This window comes from Puntigrus tetrazona, chromosome 19, assembly GCF_018831695.1.
Source record: "Puntigrus tetrazona isolate hp1 chromosome 19, ASM1883169v1, whole genome shotgun sequence".
In the NCBI taxonomy this organism is placed as follows: domain Eukaryota; kingdom Metazoa; phylum Chordata; class Actinopteri; order Cypriniformes; family Cyprinidae; genus Puntigrus; species Puntigrus tetrazona.
The window spans coordinates 4,528,764-4,552,613 of NC_056717.1; the positions used below are offsets into that span (position 1 = coordinate 4,528,764).

General features: G+C 38.6%; 3 protein-coding genes across 5 annotated transcripts; 1 reads left to right on the top strand and 2 right to left on the bottom strand.

Moving 5' to 3' along the window:
* Positions 1-760: 760 nt before the first annotated feature.
* Positions 761-9,220, bottom strand: spag1a (sperm associated antigen 1a). Its single transcript, XM_043218357.1, has 8 exons — positions 8,752-9,220; positions 7,268-7,367; positions 6,598-6,750; positions 5,993-6,147; positions 3,655-3,796; positions 2,724-2,850; positions 2,422-2,548; positions 761-1,394 (listed from the first exon to the last, which is right to left on the bottom strand). The coding sequence occupies exons 1-8, from the start codon at positions 9,113-9,115 to the stop codon at positions 1,390-1,392; spliced, it is 1,173 nt and encodes a 390-aa protein (XP_043074292.1). The 5' UTR covers positions 9,116-9,220; the 3' UTR covers positions 761-1,389.
* A 1,995-nt stretch (positions 9,221-11,215) lies between these two features.
* polr2k (RNA polymerase II, I and III subunit K) lies at positions 11,216-12,866 on the bottom strand. The gene is made up of 4 exons (XM_043217762.1): positions 12,773-12,866; positions 12,429-12,492; positions 12,218-12,310; positions 11,216-11,654 (listed from the first exon to the last, which is right to left on the bottom strand). Exons 2-4 carry the CDS (start codon positions 12,487-12,489, stop codon positions 11,632-11,634), a joined length of 177 nt encoding a protein of 58 aa, XP_043073697.1. The 5' UTR covers positions 12,490-12,492; positions 12,773-12,866; the 3' UTR covers positions 11,216-11,631.
* Positions 12,867-12,932: 66 nt separating this feature from the next.
* parp10 (poly(ADP-ribose) polymerase family member 10) lies at positions 12,933-22,980 on the top strand. Of its 3 annotated transcripts, none has more exons than XM_043217759.1 (12): positions 12,933-13,070; positions 13,269-13,325; positions 13,991-14,166; positions 14,270-14,512; positions 15,198-15,428; positions 15,505-16,487; positions 17,237-17,446; positions 17,534-17,663; positions 18,210-19,157; positions 20,352-20,485; positions 21,142-21,316; positions 22,296-22,980. In XM_043217759.1, the coding sequence occupies exons 3-12, from the start codon at positions 13,992-13,994 to the stop codon at positions 22,592-22,594; spliced, it is 3,528 nt and encodes a 1,175-aa protein (XP_043073694.1). In that variant the 5' UTR covers positions 12,933-13,070; positions 13,269-13,325; position 13,991; the 3' UTR covers positions 22,595-22,980. The 3 variants fall into 3 exon arrangements, with proteins under 3 accessions (XP_043073694.1, XP_043073696.1, XP_043073695.1); XM_043217761.1 differs by having other exon boundaries at positions 12,938-13,046; positions 13,272-13,325; XM_043217760.1 differs by having other exon boundaries at positions 12,946-13,070; positions 13,272-13,325.
* Positions 22,981-23,850: the final 870 nt, after the last annotated feature.

The following is a 23,850-nucleotide window of genomic DNA, read 5'->3' on the forward strand; positions in this document are numbered from 1 at the left end:
TAATTTGTCTCAAATCTCCTACATATCATTAGTGACTTTTGAAATTGTACAAAATGTTTTTCCCATTTAAACGTGTTGGAAAAATCTTAAAATTTAGAAATGCTGTGATATAATTTTGTTAGCCATTGCAACTGTTAATATCACTCCATTGCAGTAATATTTAAGAGGAGGTAGCACTTGTTACCTTTTCCCTCAATAAATCCCTTAATTTGCTGCTTATTAATAGTTAGGTTAGTTAAGTTTAGGTATTGGGTAGGGTTAGGGATGTAGAATAAGGAATTAATACATGCTTAACAGTAATAAATAGGTGTAACTATGAAGTGTTACTGAAATTTGATAAAGTTTGGGGTCAGTATATTTTTCCAAGCAAAGATGCATCAAATCAAGTTACGGTCAATCTATTTGTTACGAAACATTACTTTTCAAATTTTTTTTCCCTTTCTATTTATTAGAGAATACGAAACACAAAAGACCAGTAACAATAATATATACTTCTTGAAATTCAGTTTTGATCACAGGAATACATTTTTACAATATACCATCATAAGAAACAGTTATTTTAAACTACAATAATATTGAACAATATTCCTGTTTTAAGAAATTATATTTTAAAAGATAAACTACTGACCCCAAACTTTGAACAGTAGTGTACATTCAAATCCTGTATCGGTATTAGATCTAAAATCACCCGTGTTGCCATTTAATTTTTTTCCCCCGTTTCTAAACTAATCATGTCCAACAGCAAAAATATTTCACCTGGTAATTTATAAAGCCGTTTATTTAGCCGATGCAAATTTATTTATCCGAAACGTATTTCTTTCGCTGACATCCCAAAGAAAAACTACATCTAATGTTATTGCACATTCATAGCCTGTGGGATCTTTGCATATTGAGACGACGGTCGGGCTGAAGGCTGAAAGATGTCCGAAAAAAAAAAAACTACACGAGCTACACGTATGCGAATATTACACAATACAGTGGGATAGCTATTAAAAATATATTCAATCCTGAGAAATGAGAGATTTAAATGTAGCAAATTAAATTCCTATACACTTTTGTCTGAGAGTGTTAAATCACTCCCTACGTGAGCCACAGCTTCTTTTAAAAGGCACATTCTCTCTCATACACACGATAGCCGTGCCATGCTCACAGTGCCTGCTGAAGCCAGAGTTACAGAGGATGAACCGTTTGCATGCTTTCCGTTGTCAGCATTGCATCAATGTTCCTAGAAGAAGGTGAGATGAGTGTTTTCCGGAAGGGTTTTCTTTAGTCGTGGCGGGAGTCTGGGAGCCGTGAGCTGGATTTCTCTGGGCTCGCTGGATCCGCTGCGTCTGGAGGGGCCGTTCTTCCTGTAGCTCTCTGTACATTTCTTCTTGTATTGCCACGATGTCAACCTGCAGAGAGCGAAAGACTCGATCTGATTGCCCTGCATGTATCATTGATATCTGTTGCATAAACACATGGTTATGAGTCAAAGTTTAGTACATGAGGATCAGGGTTGTGAGCAATAGTAATAATGACCCTTGCCTCGGTAAACGCCCCTAATCAGCTAAACCTGAGATTAAAGTTCACCGAGGTGCCGCGGCGGATTACAGCGACTGTTAGCTAAATAGTGGTTTAGCTGTTTTATTACACACTCTAGATTACAATAGGCCTGCTTGTATGATCACACGTGATCCGTTGCTGCGTTCTGCAATCGCATTGTTATGAACTTAGTATAAAACGGATGTAGTTCTTACCATGCTGATGCATGTTCAAGTGTTGTGTCATTGAGCGTATTTTGGGTAACGCATTGCAACTTTTTATTCATGAAATCGGATGCCAGTAAACTAGAATAAGAAGCAGTTTCTTTCCGCAGGTGGCAGCAAGTCAGTGAATGATTCGCTCGAGCGATTCATTTAGATCACTGATTCGTTTAGGCTCGGAAAACCACCAGTAACAGCAGCTTCTTTTTCGTAATGATACTTGGACTGTAACCGTTACAGGTACATTCTTTCGGTGCTGTACTAAAGTTGTCGTTCGAATATCGTTTTGCGTGACTTTTAGGATAATTTAGGCCTTCCTCAGATCCGAAAACAAGAAGTCAGCAAGAACATTCAAACTGTACGAACTGTACTTAAAAACAAATATTGTATGAGTAATACTAATAATATTAAAATAGTTTCCGTTTTGTTCCAGGGCTGCCAGGTTTTTACAGCAAAGCCTGGCTAATTGACCGATCCCAAAGAGCTTGATTGACAGGCGAATCTAATATGTACTCTAAAATCTGTTTTATCCTACTCTGTGTGCAAATAATAGTATGTGGTTTTTGCGTGCATAGGATAGAAAATATGTGCATTTGATATGAAATGTCTTTGTTGCCGTGCATTCGACGCACAGTTATCGTATATTCATTTTGTTTCATATGATGCTACATTTTACCTTGAGAATTAGCCAATAGACTCTGTCTCAGCAGGTTAGTGACCGTCTCCAGCTCCTGCTCGGCCTCCTGCACGTTCGGATCCAACTGCAGTACTTCCTGTAAATCAGTGCTGGCTGACAGGTAGTCCTGAGGGAAAACACACAGACAGACCATCACAGCTCTGCCTTACTGCCCTGAATTCAACACCACTGTCATATAAGCTTAGTCTGATGTCGTATGCGCAATCATTATGTTTTGCAATGCGCAAAAAAGAAAGGAGACACGCTTTCTTATGACTATAAATGGCATGTTTGATACAGACCTTCAAGCCTTTGTGCGCTAGCGCCCGCCTGTAAAACGCTTTCTTGTTGTTTGGCTCGATCTGAAGCGCAAAGTCACAGTCCTGTTTGGCTTCTTCGAAACACTCCAGCTTGAGATAGCACAGCGCTCTGGAAAACACAGCACACATCTCTCACTGAGCGGTGCGGCCCGGCGTTTTATGCTGGAGTTGTCAGAGCTAATTGCTGACTGAACAGCCTTCTGTCTCAGCGCTTTCTGGAAGGCTCGGGACAACGTGTGCAGCTGGTTCAGTTCAACGCTAGTTTGTTAGCGTTTAGCTGCACTAAACTGCGGCTGTGTTCAGAACAGATTACTATAGCGCGCTATACGATGTATTATGCATGACGCAACATTTCAAACAGCATTATGCTACCGTGCACGTGTTCTTTTTTCAGAAAGTGGAGTTTTTAGACGTTTATATTGCAATTTTAATAGCATTTTGTGCCGAATGTCCAAAAAAAGTATCAGTAGGCTATAATATACATACTGCATAAATGGAGTACAAAAAGCATCTGTTATAACCAAATCAACCAGTATTCAACACCAGACCGCACTTTAATGAGAAAAAGTACTAAGAACTACAATCCCATAATGCATTGCAAACGACACAATCAAATTAAAAAGGACAGACAGATTAAAGTCCTCTGGTTGTGATCTCTTTGCAGAATCATGGGTAATGTATTTTTTCGCAATGCATTTGTATTCTGCTGTTTAGCAAGATTATTAGATTTTTTTTTTTTTAAGTTGAAACGATGCAAACAATGCATTTATCACCGATTAACAACCTCGTGTAGCTTACGATATGTCCGTATGTAACCGTTTAGAAGATTTTCCTCCAGAGAAAATGAAAGGGAAGTTTACTCTCAGAACCCGACTGCTGCTGATAACAGCTGTGAAGTGCGGGACATCTTTACCTGTTAGTGTAGATGGCACATTCATTAGGTTTGATGGCCAGACATTCGCTGTATTTGTCCGCAGCACCTTGAAACTGGCCGTTCTTCACCATCTCATTTCCTTCATGTTTCAGCAACGTGAACCGAGCCTCTGCTTTTCTGGCTGTGGAGAACGTAGAGTTACAGTAGAATCACACTTCTGAATGCCTCGCTAAATTATAGCCATCCATTCGAACGACACGAGTGGATGTCACAAAACATGTCAAGAATTTAATAATACATTTTAAAATGACAACAAATACAAATCACATTTAGAACGTGACCCTCCCAAATTCTCAATATTTTAGTGCAACAACAACAGAAAGAGTTTAATGATGCTAACAAAATACATTTAATATAAAAGTCACCGCATTATAGCATTAGATCATTTGAGATGAAAATATTCTTAATTGTTAGAAAAAATGTATGTCACAACACAGAAAAATCCTAATGGTAAAATACTATCATTAGTAATTATAAATATTTTTGTATTTTAATTTTATCTTTATATTTTTAAATAGTAATTTTACTACTTCAGATTTTAAAAGTTTAGTTTTTCACCTAATATTTATTTCATTTCTTCGTTATTTCAATTATCAGATAGGCCAATCTCACAATCTTAAAAATAAAGATGCCATAGAAGAATGTTTTATTCATATGGATCCACAAAGAACCTTTAAAAGCTTCTATTTGGCGAAAAAGGCAAGAAAGAGAGTTCTTTAAAGACCCTTTGTCTAAACGGTTCTTAGTGGAACCAAAAACGGAGGACGCTTTTAAACGGCTTGATTTTTCCCGTTCAGCTGCAGCACGGGCAGCGAGTGCAGTGGGAATAACACAACATGACTTCATCTGGCTCAAAGGACAGCAGAGCAAAGGTTGATCGGCGCTGATCATGTGGGTCCTCCTTTCTCAGGTCAGAATGAAACCGGAGCCGTCTGGTTCCATTACGATGAGAGCTGACTATGTTACTCTTCTACATAATTGATTGTCATCAAGCGCGGTACATCCACGCTGACAAAAGCTGTTAGATGCGGGGTGTGACTGAAGCGCTTTGCGTAATTCTTGTAAACACACGTGAACGACAGAAAATTGTAACGTCACGCACAATGTCAAGCCTTTGTTGGGAGTTGTTCGACAGCATTTTTTCTCTATGCATTATTTATCGGCATTGGCCTGCGTGTTCCAGCATGGAAATGCATTATGTTTAATGCATGCAACCCTCTTTCATAACCTCGTATCCTAGCTGGTCCTGAGCTGTAACTGCCTCGCTTCAATAATAAAGATCAACCTGCAGCGGGGAGGTCTCTCTGGTTAAACTAGCCACAACATAATACTGAAATACACTGCAAAGACGGCACTGAACTTACATTTCCAAAGACCGCCTGATGCAGCCCAGAAATGCAGCGAATGCATTAACACAAAAATGATAGCCGTTTATATGAATACTAGGGGTTTACCAGGCGTCTCATCACTTTCGGCAAATATATGACGCTCTCTAAAGACACAAAACCACTTAATGAAAACCTTTAATACCAGGCCAGATCACAGACAGCTGCAGTTTGGGTTCAGTTGCTGTAAAAAGTACGAATTACATCTTCAAGTGTGTATTTAGATTTAAATTTATATATTATACATATATTTATTGTTCTTGAACTCACCAAAGTATTTAAAGGGAGAAGGTTACATTTATATTTTATGATAAATTCACTTTTGTTGTACAGAAAGTGTGGTAACACTTTACAACAAGGAGTCAATATATAAAACATGTGATTTTAATAATTAATGATAATAACAATAATATTTTAATAATACTCCCTTATAAGTTTTTAAAGGGAAATGTAATTAAATAACAGTAATTAATTACTAATGCATTACACCCAACACTGTACATATATAACATTACATCCATAATATCTTTGTTTTTTTTACTTCTTTTGCAATATGATTAAAAACGATTGACGGCTGAATATCTATAAGTCTACTTTAGGGCCATCTAGGCTATGATTTCAGTTGTTCCTGTATCGCTCGTACATTTAGATAAAATATCAGTACAAAAGTGATTGATGAGTCAACGTTGAAACGCAGATTTCATGCTAAAATGAAGGAGACCCACTTTTAATAAGCATATGTAAATACGCGAATAAGATATCAATTCAAAGACAGGCCTAGGTTAACTCTTTCAGGTGTAAAAAGGCACAGATCTTAACATATATTTAAACTTTCGTGAGACTGTTTTAACCTCTGGCATCCGTGTAGACTCATTAAATCTGCTCCGCTGTTTCTCTTGAGTGTAAAGCGCTCTGTGCTGCGGTTCCCTCACCCTTCTCCTGCTCGGCTCTGGCGGCTCGGGCCTGAAGAACCTCTGCACTGGGCTCATCTTTACGGTGCTGCTGGGCAGAAAGCGGGACCATTGGGATCTCTGGCAGCTTCTCTCGCCAGTCGGGACCGTCCTGCTCGATCAGCATTTTAGTGATTCTGAGATTACATCACAAACACAATCAGACAGAAAACATGACATGACTGGAATTGTTAGCATTTCACCCACGCGAGAAAAGAGGAACCTCCTCGGAGGAAAATTACATTACTCTGAAACCTGGGAGTTTCTTTCTTCTGCTGAACACAAAAGAAGACATTTTGAAGAATGTGCGAAAGCAAACAGCTGACGGTGCCCATTGACTACTTGTAACGAAAGTCATTGGAGACCCAAACTGTTCATTTACCAACGTTCTTCTAAATATCTTCTTTTGTGTTCAGCAGAAAAAAGAAACTTATACAGGTTCAGAAGAACATGAGAGTAATGAAAACGGATTATTCTCTTTTTTTGTGTGAACTGTTCGTACTTTGCTCTTGTTTCCCAGCAGAGAAATATATAAAATGTCTTTGAAATTAGATTTAAAAGTTCATCCTGTGGCGAGTGAATAGTACCTGTGGACACTGTCGTGAGCCGCCTGCACACTGATGTCTATCTGCAGGACTGTCTTGTAATCCACATAGGCTTTCCTGTAGCGCTCCAGAGACTCGTACGCCATCGCCCGCCGGAGGAGGGGCTTCAGAGAGAAGGGGCGGAGCTCCAGAGCCCTATAAATAAACAGGATGAAACAGAGGATCAAGATCTTTCTCTGATCCGGTGCCCTACAGTGAACTCTCTAAACCTGCACAGAAAGCCATTCATAAAGCTGCATGCGCCGGAGTCTAAATATTCGTGCTAAAACACCACATCCAGCTAAAGCTTTTGTTATTTTCTCTTCTGTACCCATAAATGTCCTTTGTTTGCTCCGAGATCTATTACGGGATCACCGAATGGATGCGTCCAAACGGTAGCGTGATTGCGAGACTTCACTGACTCATCAAAATCATATTATTTGCCTCCAAACGAGTACGGTAACAGACCGCCGGGGATCTTAGTGACGGTCGCTGCTGGTAAAGCTCCTTACAGCGCAACTAACCGTGTTGGGTGTTAATCTTTCTGAGACAGTCACACGCACTTGCAGTATTACCTCACACGTAAATCCAAGCTAAACGCAGCTCTGATTATTCTGTGAACGTCTGGCCGTTGATTCATTGAAAAGAGCAAGCGTGTAAATGCGCGGTTAACCTGGTGCAGTCCTGAATGCAGTCTGCGCTGTTTCCGTCTTTGAGGTAGCAAGCAGCTCTGTTGGAGTACAGAATACAGAGATCCTCAGGGCTGTCGATACCTGCAGATACAAGCACAGCACCGAGAATAAACCAGGAAAGCAGCTTTAGATGTGCCCGGATACCTGTGGGAGGATGGGTTTAGTGTTCAGCCAGCCATTCACGCTGGAAAACATTTTGGTTAGTCACCTGATATCACGTTACAAAGCCAAACAGTCATAGAATAAACACTCTGGGGAAGCTGAGTTTAGAAAGACAGTACATCCCTGCTTTCAAAAGGCCCGTTACGTAACTTTAAAGGGCACACCCACAATGCCAAGTGGCGGAAGTGAGCGGCATTTTTGTTGAACGCTTTCACTTCTGTTTCACAAAAATGCGGCTGAAGTCCGCAGCGTGCAATGGATCGGTGAGCAGCGGTTTAGGACCTTTTCTGTGGGACATCTAGACAGCAGAGCCTCTCTATGAACCGGTATTGGATTCCTGCCCCTGCATTACTCAACGCCGCCTAACAGGATCTATGCAATGTTTGCGCAATAGATGCTGTCGTAGTCCACAATACAGCATGATTCATTTAAATGTGCTGGTTCATTTGGAAATCCAGTGAATAAATAAATTATGCACACATATAATATATCATATTTGAATAAGGAACAATAAATGCACCCCGTGAGAGTCATCAAAATATGTTGCTTAATTTGAAAAATGCAGTACTTTCAGTATCGAAATATTGTCACCCTTGACAAAAATGTGTTTAACATTTAAAAAATAATCATTTCTATATAATCCCACCAGAAAATGTTAAAAAGCTACTGCTTTAAAGTCAGTATGCTATAAAAACAACCATAAACAACCAGCCTACCAAAAACACCATACTGGTAACACCAAAATCTGTTCAGTTTGTTAAATAAGGAAAGTGACCTTAACGCTAAATACTTGTACCCAACCAAAAAAAATGTTTTAATATGTTGATAAATAATAATAAAAAAGTCAGTATACTATAAAGAGTAGGAAAATAGATACTATAAAATACTACTTTGCCAAAAACGTAATTTTGTCAAAAATTGTTAAACATTAATATATAGTTACAAATACTTGAATGGTTACCAAACCTGAATGGAATTGAAACATTTTGGTTTACCAAAAATAAATCCCTTTAAGTCGATATATAAGTATAATATGCCAAAAAATGTCATTTTGGTGACACTCAAAATCGAATTTTTTTTTTTTTTTTAATACTTAACACCTATCATATTTAACACAAAATCCTTGTATTCCACCAGAATAATTAAAATAGGTACTTTTTATATCATTTACTAAAAAACGATTATCGCAAAACACCTTACCAAAAATGTACAATCTTGGTAAGACCAAAGGCTGTTATATCTGCTGTTTTAAATCAAGTCTGATTTTGACAGCAACTACTAAAACAGAATATTTGTACTCTACCAGCTTCTATACATCCGTCGATGGCCTGTGTGTATTTCTCCAGCGAGTCCCCAAACTGTCCATTTTTGAACAACATATTGCCCTCATTTTTGAGCCTGGCCAGCGGAGGAGGAAGGGCCCCACACGGGGCGTCCAGATTAAAGCTCTCTCCGGCAGAGCCGCTGTGCGCCGGACCAGAGCCCTGAGGCTCATCCTGGCTCTTGCCGGCTGGAAGGGTGCCATTCACTGCCGGGCTCTTCCCTTGGACTTCCTTTGAGTTGGCTGTGTTGTTTCCATGGCTCCTCTTGTGTCCCGGGGTCCCAGGTTGAGAGTGCGGGCCCCCTCCCTCTCCGTGACCGGGGGCCTTCTTCTGTGAATTCCCCATGGCTGCCCTCAGTCCCAAGCACAGTACCGCGAGCTCCCGTCCTCACACACACACACACACACACTCATACGCTCCCTCGCTCTCTTCCTGTTCCCTGCGCAGACCGAGGCTCAGCCAGAAGCGCGAGGACACGCCTCCTGCGGGGCGCGCGCTGACGTCGCGCGGGGGCGGGGCTGCTGCAGAGTGGGGGAGGTTTCCCGTGAAACGGCAGCCAGGGGACTTCAAACGGCCCCGCTGGCTCTCGTTGTGCGGAAAATCAGCCGCAGAGCCCTTCAGCTGACATCGCTCGGGATCTCTAGGCGCTTGAAGCTGACTGTTCGGCTTATGGCTTCGCTTTCTGTAAGCAGTAAGGTACGAGAGGCGGCGCTGTTTATTCGCGAGAGCACCGCCTCGAGTAACGATACCTTATTGCCTTAATAAAACGGTTACCACACAATACGAGATATTGAAACTAAAAATATACGTGTTTTTGATATGTAAATAAATATATAAATATACGTTCGTTCCGCTAAAAAATAGTTCCTGACAGCAACAGTAAACGACAAGAGAATGTTCCGCCTCTCATCTAATTGAGCTTAAATAAAAACAGAATAGCTTAACATCCACTGCATCGTTTTTTAACACAATCATATATGATATATGATATTTGCTCTCACACATACATCTGCTTGTCTCTCAGCATGAGAAAACGGGGTTTCCCGTCTTTTAGTTTTAAAACATTCTCAGCGTAGCTCCAGATAACGAGCGTCATTACAATGTAAAACGGACAGACATATATATATATATATATATATATATATATATATATATATATATATATATATATATATATATATATATAAATCATATCTGAAATAGAAAATAGATACCGTGATACTCATTTGTCCCGTCGGAAAATGCAGGCTGTCACAAAGACGCGCGCACGCATCAACTTATCTCCACGAGGAGCATTTATTAGACGGGAAGGGCGTGGCCTCAAAATTAAAGATGAAATATGCAACATAACGCCGAGCAGGTGTCACTCATACTTCATTAAATGAATAATAGACATATAGTTTTGCCGAAATACATAATACATGGAACAGTTTTAATGCTGTTTTCTTGATTGTTTATGTTGCTAAAGGTGTTGCTTAGTGACGCACAGTCGCTGACCAATCAGAATCCAGGAATTAAACTAAACTCACGATCTAACGGTCAAAGATTTCGGTTAATTAGAATGTTCTGGAAATAAGTGTTTTATACCAAAAATACTTTGTTTATACTGCATTTATTCGCTCCCAAATACAGTAAACAGCAATGTCGAGAAAACAACTGTGTAAAAATAGCAAATTAAAAATAAAAAAGATGTAATACATTTTGAACGAAGCTGAATTTCCAGCAGTTAGTCTTCTTCAGTGTCACGTGATAGTTCAGAAAGCACGTGTTGAAAAATCGATCATTTTTACAATCATTGATATTTTCTTATTAGATTTTTTCTACTGCCAAGTTCAATTTAATGGATTCTTGATTTAAAAAAAATGCTTTTTAAAATGCATTAAAAAAAAAACAAATGGTTATTTTAAATTGCAATATTATTTTATAACATAGTTTTTTTTATCATGCAATGCAGCCTTGACAAGCATAAGATATTTACTTAAAAGACTATATTTAAAATTCTTGACCACTAGTGTGACTGTTCAATGAAAAAGAAAATAGCTGCTGTGCTTATAAAAACACAACATCACAGCAATTATTCTGTTTAGCCGTTTGAATTTTGGTTACAGTAACACATTTTGCAGGCTACACTTAAAAATAAAGGATCCAAAGGGTGTTTTTGCAGTGATGCCATAGAACCCTTCATTGACCAGTTCCTGAAAGAACCATTCGACTGTTTACACAGCTTACATTGATGTTGAAGGTCCTTTACATCACCTTTCTTTTTTATGAGTGTAGTAGGACTCCCAGACACACAGAGAAGACTTAAAGCTTAAGGATTATGAAACTGTCCAAATGATCAAAGATTGTACACATCATCATCAGATTAGATTTTCTTCTTCACAAACCATGCTGGATCAGATTAGTTTCAAACGAACTTGTGAAAACTTCTAGAAAACACTACAATGCCACCAAATATCATGCTTTAATTCGTATTTGCTTGTCAACAGGAATTCACGCCATTCACAAGACGGTCTCGTAAAAAATAGACCCATTTCACTTAAATTTTGGTAATGTAACCACACCTTAACAATGACTAATACTACTTCAACTACTAACAGAAAAACCCCTTCATCCATCCTAAACTAAAAGCTCCCAACTTCATTAGAGCAGGGTTCATACAAAATTATTATTATTTTTTTTTTTCCATTTATAATTTTTAAATCACAAATACAAAAAGAAAACATCCAGTCAAGATTTGTTTTTTGCAAATTGTATTTTGCTCAATTTCGATCCATTACTGCCTATTCAAATTGCATACATGTATTTACACAGTCAGTGATACAAAAAACTCATTCTAACAGGAAAACAGCAGATTCCTCTCATCGTGCATCAAAAACGACCACTGGAAACACAGGGGTTAAGGGGAAATATAAAGAGCACAGGAGGGTTAATACAGATGGTGCATATATAACTGAATCAAGAAACCACGGCAACAGCTTCATTTTGTAATTATTAAGAGAATCAAAGCAGTAGTAGTTCACCCCAAAACAATTTCACCACTACATGCTCTATGAAGGGCATTTAAATTGTGAAGATTGTCCACACATTTGTGTTCAACACAGCTGTAAAGCTCCATGATATATTTCACATTATTAAAGCAGCTATTACACATTCTGAAATCAGTATAATAGCAAAACTACTTATTTGAGTGGAAGAATAGTCTTGACATAACTTCAGATGACCAGGAAGATAACATGGACTTTTGTGGTGTTTTTTTAGAGCTTTACAGATGTGATGAACTGTCATTGCATGGAAAAAGAGCAGATTACGAGTTCAGTTTTTCCTAATGCTACACGAAAACAAAACGTTACAGCATATGATGTGGGTTATAGCTTTATAGCAACACGAGGGTGAGTAAATGACAGATTTCTTTTTTATTTTAACCACCACTAAGAGAAAGGATACATCTTTTGGTCCTCTTCTTGTACATGATTCTGTAACCGCATTCTCTGCATCTGATGGGGTCCCGGGCCTTGATCTCGTTTTCTGTGTGACACTCTAAAAACACAGGAGCAAACACACCGGACGGCTCAGGGACACGAAAGACGTGGTTATCAGCCACTAATGCATGAACCACATGACATAAATAACTAAAAAGCATGAAGAGAGTAAGTACCTCCACAAATATAGATCATCGGCTGCTGTTTAGGAGGCTGAATGTCTTTCTGAGAATCCATGGCCTGAAATACACATAAACAGCCGCTGCTTAATGATCTATTATAATGACTAAACACCATAACGTTACATATTTTAGATGTAATCTCAAACAGAAATGTATTTACTAATAGTAACATGAGCTAGACTTGTCAATCCAATATATACGAACACGTTGAATAGTTAAAAACTAGCTAGATGCATTGTTTATATTTATATTAGAGACAAAACCATACGATATTATTTTTATTCATATTTAATTTACTTATAAGTACAGCGATGAAACGTAAACATTCAAAGCGTTACCTCTCGCGCGTGAGCTCTCAGTTCGCTACAAAACGCTGTCGGCGTTCACGCACGCGCAATGCCCACAGAAAGACGTTCCAGTAACAAACGCTGCTATTGGTTGAAACTAATGATTGACAGAAATCGAACGCCTGAGCAGGGCCCGTCAAACGCTGGTGGGAGGGGCTTGTGATTTCACGCAGTTACTGGTTCATGGGGGACTTTTATTTCCCTGTGTGGCAAAAAAACTTCTGAAATCCCAGAGACATCATTAAGCGCATATTTATCGGCAACCGTACGTAATCTTGGAAATATAGAGGTATTTTTAATTTACTTAATAGTTTGAAAGTTTGCCTGTAAGTAATGCGTCTTTAGTTCTGCAATTAAAATTGTGCTAGGCGTCATTATTATATGTGCAACCGTGTCATAAACCTTTAATCACGAATAAAAATGTATTATATTTAGTTAGTATGGAGCGTTTTTCTGTGTCAGTGGTGTGAGTTGTTGTTTCTCAAAGCAGGAAGTAGCGAGTCACAGCAGCAGCGACAGTTTCCAGTCAATGTTCGTGTTTAAGGTAAGTCTGCTCAACTTCACTCGCACTGCTGTGTTTTGCTGTTATTATGCAAGTGTCGTTCAAACATAAATGTGCACAGTTTCTATTTTTCTTCGTATTATGAATAATAATTGCTTTCTGTCAGTTATGATCCAGCCTCACCCTTTCAGTTTCTCTTTCTCGACATTGGTTTATTATTACGCGAAACAAAATATACTTTCATATATAACAAGTTTACAGCGTCCAGTTATCAAGTATATCGATTTCTAATTATTCATGACTCATCTATCTATCTATCTATCTATCTATCTATCTATCTATCTATCTATCTATCTATCTATCTGTCTGTCTATCTGTCAATCTGTCTGTATATAAGATTTCTATTTATAATAAAGTTACAACATCCATCCATCACCATCTATTCAATAACTAACAAAGAGTATCTCTCAACCAGCTTATTACACTCAACTTTGTAAAAAATGTAAGTGCATTGTAGTAATATTAAAAAAAAATCTGAAAAGAAAGCAAAAAGCAACTGCAGCGTATAGCTAGGTTGTTAAATCGTATGAACACATTTCCCTTTTGTGTGAAAAAGGCACAACATTTGGTTTGGAAGTGGGGCAGGAATGTCAGGTATTCTCAACCGGCTCGTCTTCATTCTTCATGTGTGTTTTCTGTTTTGTCAGGATGGCTGAGGGCAGCCCGGAGGAGCGGAGCTTGGAGATTCTGGATATTCCCGATGCTCTGGACGAGGACCTTCTGCTTCTTTATTTTGATAACAAGCGGCGCTCTGGAGGAGGGAACTTGGTCTCTTTCGAGAAGCGCGGAAACCATGCTTTGGCGGTTTTTGAAGATGCAGAGAGTAAGAAAATTGCATGACACGGATTTAAAATACATTTATATTTTAGAAATAATAACACTATCGCAAGCATTCATGAGCAAACCTTTTGCTTCTCTTATGCTAGCTGCTGCAAGAGTTGTGTCCAGGTCTCATGTCCTCCAGAATATCAAACTGACGGTGCGGAGGAAACCGCCGAAGGACCCTGGAAAACTGCTGCTGAGGGGGCTCAGTCCACACACTTCACTGGACTATGTGGAGCTTTATGTGGAAAGTGTTACTGGAATGGATTTTGAAACAGACTTCATCCTGTATCAGTCTCCCAACAAGGATCTGGTTCTAGTACACCTGAAAAAACCTATAGGCAAAGGTTTGTATCAGTCTGTCATCAGTCTGTCATCAGTACATGAGGAAAATACTACTGGCACACTTTAACCACATTAAAGGAATCATTTACACAATTCGCATTACATAACAACTATCATACCAGTGGGGTTTATTCGCATAATATTATAGCACAAGATAGTTTTCAAGCAAAACATTTCACTAAACGTGTCTGGTTTCACAAGGTAATGTAACATGTTCATGTGTTCCTCTACACCTGTGTGAACAACAGCAACCGTATAAACTATTTTTAATAAATACCAATATTTTGATCTTTCTATTCATTGAAGAAATTCTAAAAAATGCATCATAATGGTTTTTATAAAATTCTAGGTAGTTCAACAATTTGTAACATTCATAACAGTGCTGTCTAACGATTAATCACGTTCAAGTTTTTGTTTACATAATATATGTTTGTGTGCTGTGTACATTTGTATAAAAATACACAGTATATATATATATATATATATATATATATATATATATATATATATATATATATATATGCGCCTGTGGGCGGAGCCTGAGCAATATGCATAATTGAGCATAATTGATCGTTAGCTGAAAGTAGTGAATGGATTTTTATCATTGCAGGGTGTTATGTTCAAACACTGCTTAACACTTATACACAATGTCAATTTTTTCGATGCTCTGTCATTGTGATTCCATAGATTTCCAGACGCTTAAAGACGAAGTCTCCAAGAAGCCTCTGAACGGAGCACAGGTCACCCTGGAGCAGGTCGAGTGCACAGACTCCATTGTGGTGGCCAATCTGTCTCCTGCCTTCACAGAGGACATGCTCGAGCTCTACTTCGAGAGTAACCGTGCTGGAGGCGCCGATGTCCTAGCAGTTAGCATGCTAGCTGATGGACGTGCTAAGGTTTCTTTTAAAGATGTGAAAAGTAAGTCAAGATGTGTTCCTTTAGGAAATGTCTGTTTTAGGGTGCTTGAATCTCAATCAAGTGTTGTCTTTCACAGCCGTCGACCACGTCCTCCAGAACTCCCATCTAGTGGAAGGTACAGCTCTAGTCGTGGAGCCGTACTTTGATTTCCTGCAAGCTCTTGAGGATCAGAACGCTCAAGATGACCTGGAAACATTGACGGATGGGAACCAACCACAGGTGGCCTCAGCCCAAAGTCCGACTGTTTCTGTCCCGGTGGTGAGCTCCAGCTTGGGACACGAAGCTGCTCTCACGGACAGCGCTGCAAATTTAACGGCTACTGCATCTGCTCCCGAGCCGTCGGTCCAGCAGGAATTTGCTAGCTCCGTATCTGTGCCTGACGCCAATAAGTATCACCTGCTCACTTTGAGTAGTTTGCTCGAGAGCCTCAAAAAGGATCACCCCAAATTTGAAGTCGGTCTAGGAAAAGGTGGCGTCCAAATCAAAGGGCCTGACCAAATTGAGGGCGAACGACTCAAAAACGAAGTTCTGCAGTTCCTCGCTAGTATTGTGGAGGACAGTCTGATGTACGACAGACTCAAAGCAGAGTTTCTCGGACGGGAGGATGTTAAAAAGAGGCTGAGTTTGTCTTTGAAAAGCATACCTTCGACCTACAGCGTGTCGGACTGCGCGGTCTCTGTAACGTCTCCGTCTCGTAGCGCAGTCAAACAGGCCCGGGACCTGATAGAGTCCCAGATATCAGAGTTCACTGTGCCCATAGCCAAAGAGTGCGAGAGCATGCTCTCTTCTACCGAGTGGTCTGACCTCCTGGTTTCTCTGGACGTCTGCAGTGCCAGGTTGTCCGACGCTGGTGGAGCGATTAGCGCCATCACCCTGACAGGGATGGAGAAGGACAATAAAGAGAAGATGCTTGCGTTTCTCAGCACCTCACGTCAGAGGGAGACTGTCTTGTCTATGGAGCCGGGAATGCTCAAGTTCCTGCAACTCCATCATCAAGATCTACTGGCGGACATGGGAGAGGTCATCCTATTCCCACTGGAGACTGGAGATGGACTGAGTGTTAGTTACCGAGTTTGCTTTCATTTCACTGATTAAAATGACATTTACACTACTGATGAAAAGTTTGGGGTCGGTAAGATTTAGTTTAGTTTTTAATGAGTGCTTTTAATCAGCAAGGATGCCTTGTTGTCAAGTAAATCTTTCATTCATTTTTACTTGAGTACTTTTAAAGCAGAGTAAAATACTTTACTACGGTCTGCCTCTGATTAAAAGTAACAGTAAAGACATTTAATGTTACAAAAGATTTCTGTTTTTAAATAAGTGCTATTCTTTTGAAAATTGATATATAAAAACAGCTTTGATCACATAGATTATATTTTTGATTTTGGCCACATACAAAACAATTATTTTAGATTGTAAAAATACTGTTTTATTGTATCCTGATTAGATAAATGCATCATTGATGACCAGAGGTTCATCAAAAACATTTGCAACAATAGTGTACGCTGCAGAATTGTTCACAAAATAGTTTCTGAAAGTAAAAATGGTTAAATCATGTTTAAAAGTATTTTAATGTTAATATGAAAATATAAAGCTGTATGCAATTATTTGTAATGCATAATGAGAAATATAGATATGTATGATGAGCTATACAAAATTGTTCAGTTTTGTGTGTTATGGCAAATATTTAGTTTCGCCTCTGACATGGAATAAAATAAAATAGTTTTTCTAGTCTTGAGAAAAGAGCTAAGAACTGTGCTTTAACTGTCTTCTATGTCTGATTTGCAATCTCTTAAATTCTCTTGCAGATCCAGGGAGAGTGGAGCGTGTGCCAGTCAGCAGCAGAATTATTAAGTGCTATTATCGGCTCGGTCTTTACAAAGACCATTGTGGTGACCCAGCCTGGCATTTCCCGCTTCCTGCTGGAGGAGGAGGGTGTCAACATACTGGGAGAGATGACAGCGAAGTTCGAAGTCTTTATCGACATGGCCAAAGTGCACTGGGAGCCTCTAGAAGATGTAACGTATCCAGCCCTAACGTTTATCCTGGCATGTCTCATATGCTCAGTAATATTTTGGGGTTGATCGTATCTGTGCTTTTCACAGGACATACTGGAGCTGGCATGGAAAATAACAACCTGTCAGAACTTCCAGAGAGGTTCCTCGGCAAATTCTATTCAGAGCTTCAGTTCTGGACTCACGAATGGACGTAACTCAACCGATGCGCATACTTCAGGTCATTATAGATCACTTCCCTGACTGATACTTTACCAGTTGTTGAGTTATAAGTTGGCCGAAACCCTTTATTTCCACTTCTCTTCATGAAATGAAATACAGCGATTAAGGACCCTATGACTTGTTCAATGTGGAAGTCACACAATCAAACTAAAATTGTCACAAAATTTGTCAAAAAAGCAACAAACATAGGTGAACTCTCTTGAATCAAATTGAGAAATGGACTAGTATCTGTAAATAATAAGTCGCAAAAAGACTATTTAAATACGAATCCTAAATACGAATCTGCATGTGAGAGAGTCTCTTCATGAGCATTCATGAGCAGGATGTAAGAAAAAATAAAAACATATTTCATACGACCCTTAAAAAGTTGCATGATTTTAATTATGCATGCTTTTTGATTAATGAAATTCAATTGAACCATTAAGAAGGAGTCCATAAAAAAAATTAAATGGAACAAATTGATTTTGTAACAAACTAAAACAGATTTAATTGGGCTTTAACTACATAAATCAGTTTTTTTTACTGAATGTTTTCTGTCACTCAGCTCGTATTGAAGAAGCGAAGAAGATCTTGGCAGTCATTGGTGGCGAATTAAACCCCCAACCTTCAAGTTTGGCAGCCATCGAATCTGTAGATCTTTATTCAGACCAAAGTCAAGATATCTCAGCGGCAGCAGAAAAAGAAGAGGCCGACCAACCCCAATCGCTGCAGGCCCATGACCTCCCGAGCTCCTCCGCATCCATCGATGTCTCCAGCCTCGACGAAGACGCAAGCCTCTTACTGGCCATTCAGATGTCGATGGAGGTCAACCAAAGATCGGACGCGGAGGACATCCAAAAAGCTCTAGAACTGTCCCGGAAAGACTCCATGCCGAACGAGGAGAACACGCAGCTGGAGAGAGCATTTGAAATGTCCTTGCAAGACGCCGTCAGGTCAGCGAACACAGCCGAGATCGGCGTGTTTGCCAACTACAACCACGATCTGGTCAGGGTGGACATCGCACTGGGCAAGAAGGTTGGACTGAGACAGTGTGAGGAGAAGGTGGAGAACAAGAGCCTGCGGAAACTCTCGTCCCATCAGAAGAGATGCGTGGAGCTCATTAAGAGGAAGCACGCCGTGGAGATCAGCCTTCAAGGCACCACCGCGGTCCTCTCCGGATTCAAAGAGTACGTCTCTGAGGCCGTGGCGGACCTGAAGAACGTCCTGAGAAGGACGGAGAACATGATGACGGATGCTGAAATCTTGAAGAGCGTGCAGTGGGTGTGGTACGAGCAGGGCTCCTCCTCGAAGGCCGTCCCGTACCCGCCCGAGGCCACCGTGTTCATTGAGAACGCCTGGAAGATGAAGCAGAAGAAGATCGATGTTCTCTTCAACAATCAGCTGTACACCATCGACTTAGAGAAGATGGAGGAGCACAGTCTGGCATCCGGGAAATCCGTGCCTGTTAAACGGAAAATGCTGAGCACAGGAGACTTGTACACGGATGATGCAGGTACAGATTAAGATAAATTACATAACACCCCCAAAATAGTGACTTCACTGTTTCTGCTGATGATGCCAGACTTCACTAACATTATTTTTTGTTTAAGAACATATACTTAATAGTTCTTATTGTTTCTTATTGAGCCAGCCAAAAAAAATTCAAAATATATATATTATGACTATAATATATTAAAATGTGTGCTGTCAAACAATCCCAATCATGTTTTTGTTATAATATATCTGTGTGTTCTGTGTATATTTATTATGTATATATAAGTACACACACATACAGTATGAATTATTATAGTAATATTAGACAATATTTACATTTATTTACACATCTATAGTTATATTCAAATAATTGATATCATAAATATATTTAATATATGAACAACATATTCTGAAAAAAAAATATACACATACACACAGCATACAAATATTTATAATGTAAAAAATAACTTTTATGACGTTTGACAGCACTAATTAAAATGTTTATATTATTTGTTTAATCTTGGCATCTGGTTTACTGTATGTATGGGACGCAACGTCAAGCTAGAAGTAAAAAAACATTTCTTGAAACCTCCCTATTCATTGTTATTATTTGTGTTGAGAACATGTAGTTCGGGGACCAATTCAACTATGACTTTTACCTCGAGGAACACCTAATTTTAAGAAAAAGGTAGGTCAGGATTAAGAATAAGACATGCAGAATAAGGCATTAATATGTGCTTATGTACCAGCAAACAACCAATATCCTAGATATTTACATATTAATAAGCACACCTTCACATATTAATAATATTTGTCAGTGTGGTTTGGCAAATCTGGTTTGGTCTGATGGTGATACTTTCAAACGTGGTGAATTTTCACGACTAACATTTAACATCGGCATGTGAATATCCCAGTTGGATTTCATCCTTGAAATTTCACTGAGCATGTGACCACACATATTACCTAGACATTTGTGTGTTTTTAATTAATCACGTTAAATTAACTCAATAAATAGCCCTTATAGAAATGGTGTTGTGGGAGAGTAGGATCTAAATGTATCATCTGAAGACAAGGAGCCAGAACCAAAGCCGCCAACCCAAGACGTGACAAGAGCACAGCCAGCAGGACTAGACTGACTACAAAGACACTGCAGACGGGAAGCAACTTAAAAGTCCTCATAAAGTGTATTTAGCAGATGACGTGTCTTTTTCAGAGGAAGATTACAGTCTGCTCTCCAGCATGCCTGAAGTGTGTCCCGTGGATGTGGACTCTGATGAATTCCAGAATGTGGTCAAAGATTTCTACGACACCCTTCAGGACAACCACAACAAAATCAGGATCATCAAGGTACGACGTCTGTCGGTGCATATGTAGGGCTTTTTTTGCGTGCAAGACATTCGCCCAAAAATGAAAACGATCTTTTACTTGCCTTCGAAGCTTCCTAAGTGTACGTGACTTTCTTCTTTCAGACGAATCCAGTCAGAGTTATATTAAAAACCGTCCTGGCTCTTCCAAGCTCTGTCATGTTAAATAAAGTGCATGCAAACGCCTGTCGCGAAACCATGCGTTTTTGTATGATAAATATCCATATTTCAAACGTGTACAGACACTTTTCTCTCAGTCCTGGTGTGTGTGTCTCACACGTGTCTCTGGGAACGTCTCTCAACGTCTCTCACTTCTGCAGGAAACAGCTTTTCCTTTTTATAGTAGAGCAAAGATATCTCTTTCTCTACAGGAAGTCTGTATTTGATTTTAGGATGTTCGACGCGCTTTTTTTAAGGAGAGAAACATCGCCTACTGCAGTGATAGGACGGTTTTTAATGTAACTCTGACTGGATTCGTCTGAAAAATAGAAAGTCACATACGCCTAGGATGCTTCGAAGGCAAGTAAAACACTGAGCGAATAATAGTTCTTTTAATATTTTTCAGAGTAATGACTACCTGTTTTTGGTTTGTCTGTACTGGGCTGCTGTCTCTGAGCCCGACTCTGGCCGTGTTTTCAGGTTGATAAGCTGATGAATAGACTCCTGCATGACCAGTACAGGCTGAAGAAGGTCAGTATTGAGCAGAGCTCCTCGGAGCCTCAGGTGGAGCGTACGCTTTACCACGGCACCAGCGAGACCAGCGTCAAGGAGATATGCATTCAAGGCTTTAACAGGAGCTTCTGTGGGAAAAACGGTACTGTGCTGTCCATCGTCATGTGCTGCTGTTTCACAGATAGCATGGCTTATACTAAAACTGAATCAGATCAAATAAATACTGACAACAAATTTTATTTTCAGCTAGTTGCCGAGGCAGCATTTCTCTTTTTTGTTTAATATGAAGTGAGAAAACAACTAAATTAAAACTATTAAATAAATAGTTAATAAAAATACTATTAAAAACTAAAAAAAATGACAAAAACACTCCAAACGCAAATCACTAAAACTGTCAAATTAAAGTAAAACTGAAAATATAAAAGTAGAAATCTACTTAGAAGTATTAAAAGCTATAATAGTGAGATCAGTGATACATTAGGTTTGGGATTTGAAAAAGAAAACATGCATCTCAGGAAAACCATATTAATAAATCATCTAAATGTGATAAAAAAAAAAAAATCCGTCTCATATGAACCAGGGCTATTAACTAAATCTAGAACAAAAAAATAAATAAATTCTTGCGTTAGCTAAAATTTTTTTGTGTTAATTCAGCTGTTTCTAATTTTCATTTACTTTAAATTAGTGCTGTCAAACAATTAATTGCATCTAAAATAAATGTTTTTGTTTACATTATGTATGCGTACTGTTTATATATAAATACATAAAGTATAGTTTAAAAAATGTACGCATCAATATTTATTTATATAATAAAATATTCTTCTGAAACATACGTGCTTGTATTTATGTACAAATAATAAATATACGTACATATTATGTAAAGAAAAATGGATTACATTTTTTTATTTTCAATAGAACTTATATAGACATATAAATATTTTATAAAAGTAAATATTTAAAAAATATATAGAGTGTTTATATCTACATAATAAATGTGCACAGAACACACATATGATGCAAACAAAAACTTTAGGATGCGATGAATTATTTTACAGCACTAATACACTTATGATTCAAAATGTGAATGAAAACTGAGGTGAGTTTGATCTTCCCCCCGACAGCCACTGTGTACGGTCAGGGGGTGTATTTCGCGGTGAACGCCTCTCTGTCCGTGTCCGACACCTACTCCCCTCCCAATGCAGACGGCCACAAGTTCATTTTTGTGGCCAGGGTTCTGACCGGAGACTTCACCGTGGGCAAATACGACTACAAAACGGCCCCGCTCAAGGACACCTCTGGGATCCCCGTCAGATACCACAGCGTGACGGATCAGATGGGCTCCCCGACTCTCTTCGTCATCTTCAACGACACGCAGGCCTACCCGGAGTACCTGATCACGTGCAAGAAGATCTACGGCTGATTTTTATAATGTCTAATCGTTAAACCACTACCACCCTGCTGCTTTGAACCCGATTTGCTCTGAACGGCAGTGGAGTGTTGTTTCTCTGTTCTTGTTTATAAGAGTACGTGAATAATCTGTAGTAAGTGGCCGACAAAATATTAGCATTTTAGTGTTCTTTGAGAATTGATACATTTTAACAAATGAATTCAATCATATTGATTTTGTTTGTTTTAAGACTGTCAGCTTCGCTTCACTCTCAGATGAGTATTTTTGGTGTCAAAAAATAAAGTAAATGCTGGAATGAAGTTATTATCTGTACAATGTTTTTATACAGTAATAGAGTATTAATGTTTAATCCTATTATTTAATTGTAATAGAAATAAATCGATTTTGGGTTTCTGTAATTGTCACACTTGAAATAATTTGACTACACCAATAACTTTTAATGCACATCTGAATATGTGTATCATATTTATAACCCTTTACAGTAAGGTTTGTTTACATTCGTTTTTTTTTTTTTTTTGTTAGCTCCAGTGCATTAAATAACGTTAAAAGATACAATGTTTTCTCACTGTTATGAAGTTATCCAATGTTAACAAATGGAACTTTATTGTAAAGTGTTATCTGTTCATAAAATAATATTACAAACAAGGAGCACAGCTGGAGATTTTACCGCTTTATATTTATTGTGTTCATAACTTCTATATCTCAACATATGTAACATACATACACTACCAGACAAACACTGAACAGTAAGATGGCTTAATGTTTCAAAGAAGTCTCTTCCGCTAATCCAGCCTGCATTTATTTGATCCAAAATACAGCAAAAGCAGTAATATTGTAAAACCGTTTACTTTTTGAATGTTTTAAAATGTAATGTATTGCTGTGGTCAAAGCTGAATTTTCAGCATCATTACGGCAGTCTTTAGTGTCACGTGATCCTTCAGAAATTGTAATATGCTGATTCGCTACTCAAGAAAGTATTATTATTATCGTCCATATTTTAATCAGTTGAGTATTTTTTCAGGATTCTTTGATGAATAGAAAATCCAGAAATCTACAAAAGTTTTTATTTTATTCAAAAAATTTATATATATATATATATATATATATATATATATATATATATATATATATATATATATATATATATATATATAAGAAATATTTTAGTTTTTTGTACACACTGTTCAGAAACATGTTTTAGAAGTGATCCATTTAAAGAAAACAGTTGTGTTGCGCGTCGCGGGGAGGAACTCGCGAGGCGCTCAGTG

What these genes read in the sequence shown, in the direction of transcription:
- spag1a (XM_043218357.1), bottom strand. Translation starts at nt 9,115, where the DNA reads ATGGGGAATTCACAGAAGAAGGCCCCCGGTCACGGAGAGGGAGGGGGC. An exon ending in GCTCACGACAGTGTCCACAG is followed by an intron (nt 6,148 to 6,597) that starts GTACTATTCACT and finishes ATGTAATCTCAG; the next exon opens with AATCACTAAAATGCTGATCG. An exon ending in CAGAGCCGAGCAGGAGAAGG is followed by an intron (nt 3,797 to 5,992) that starts GTGAGGGAACCG and finishes CGTTCTCCACAG; the next exon opens with CCAGAAAAGCAGAGGCTCGG.
- polr2k (XM_043217762.1), bottom strand. Translation starts at nt 12,489, where the DNA reads ATGGATTCTCAGAAAGACATTCAGCCTCCTAAACAGCAGCCGATGATC. An exon ending in GATGATCTATATTTGTGGAG is followed by an intron (nt 12,311 to 12,428) that starts GTACTTACTCTC and finishes CTGTGTTTTTAG; the next exon opens with AGTGTCACACAGAAAACGAG. An exon ending in CAAGAAGAGGACCAAAAGAT is followed by an intron (nt 11,655 to 12,217) that starts GTATCCTTTCTC and finishes CTGTGTTTCCAG; the next exon opens with TGGTCGTTTTTGATGCACGA.
- parp10 (XM_043217759.1), top strand. Translation starts at nt 13,992, where the DNA reads ATGGCTGAGGGCAGCCCGGAGGAGCGGAGCTTGGAGATTCTGGATATT. An exon ending in AGACTGGAGATGGACTGAGT is followed by an intron (nt 16,488 to 17,236) that starts GTTAGTTACCGA and finishes ATTCTCTTGCAG; the next exon opens with ATCCAGGGAGAGTGGAGCGT. An exon ending in ACTGGGAGCCTCTAGAAGAT is followed by an intron (nt 17,447 to 17,533) that starts GTAACGTATCCA and finishes TGCTTTTCACAG; the next exon opens with GACATACTGGAGCTGGCATG.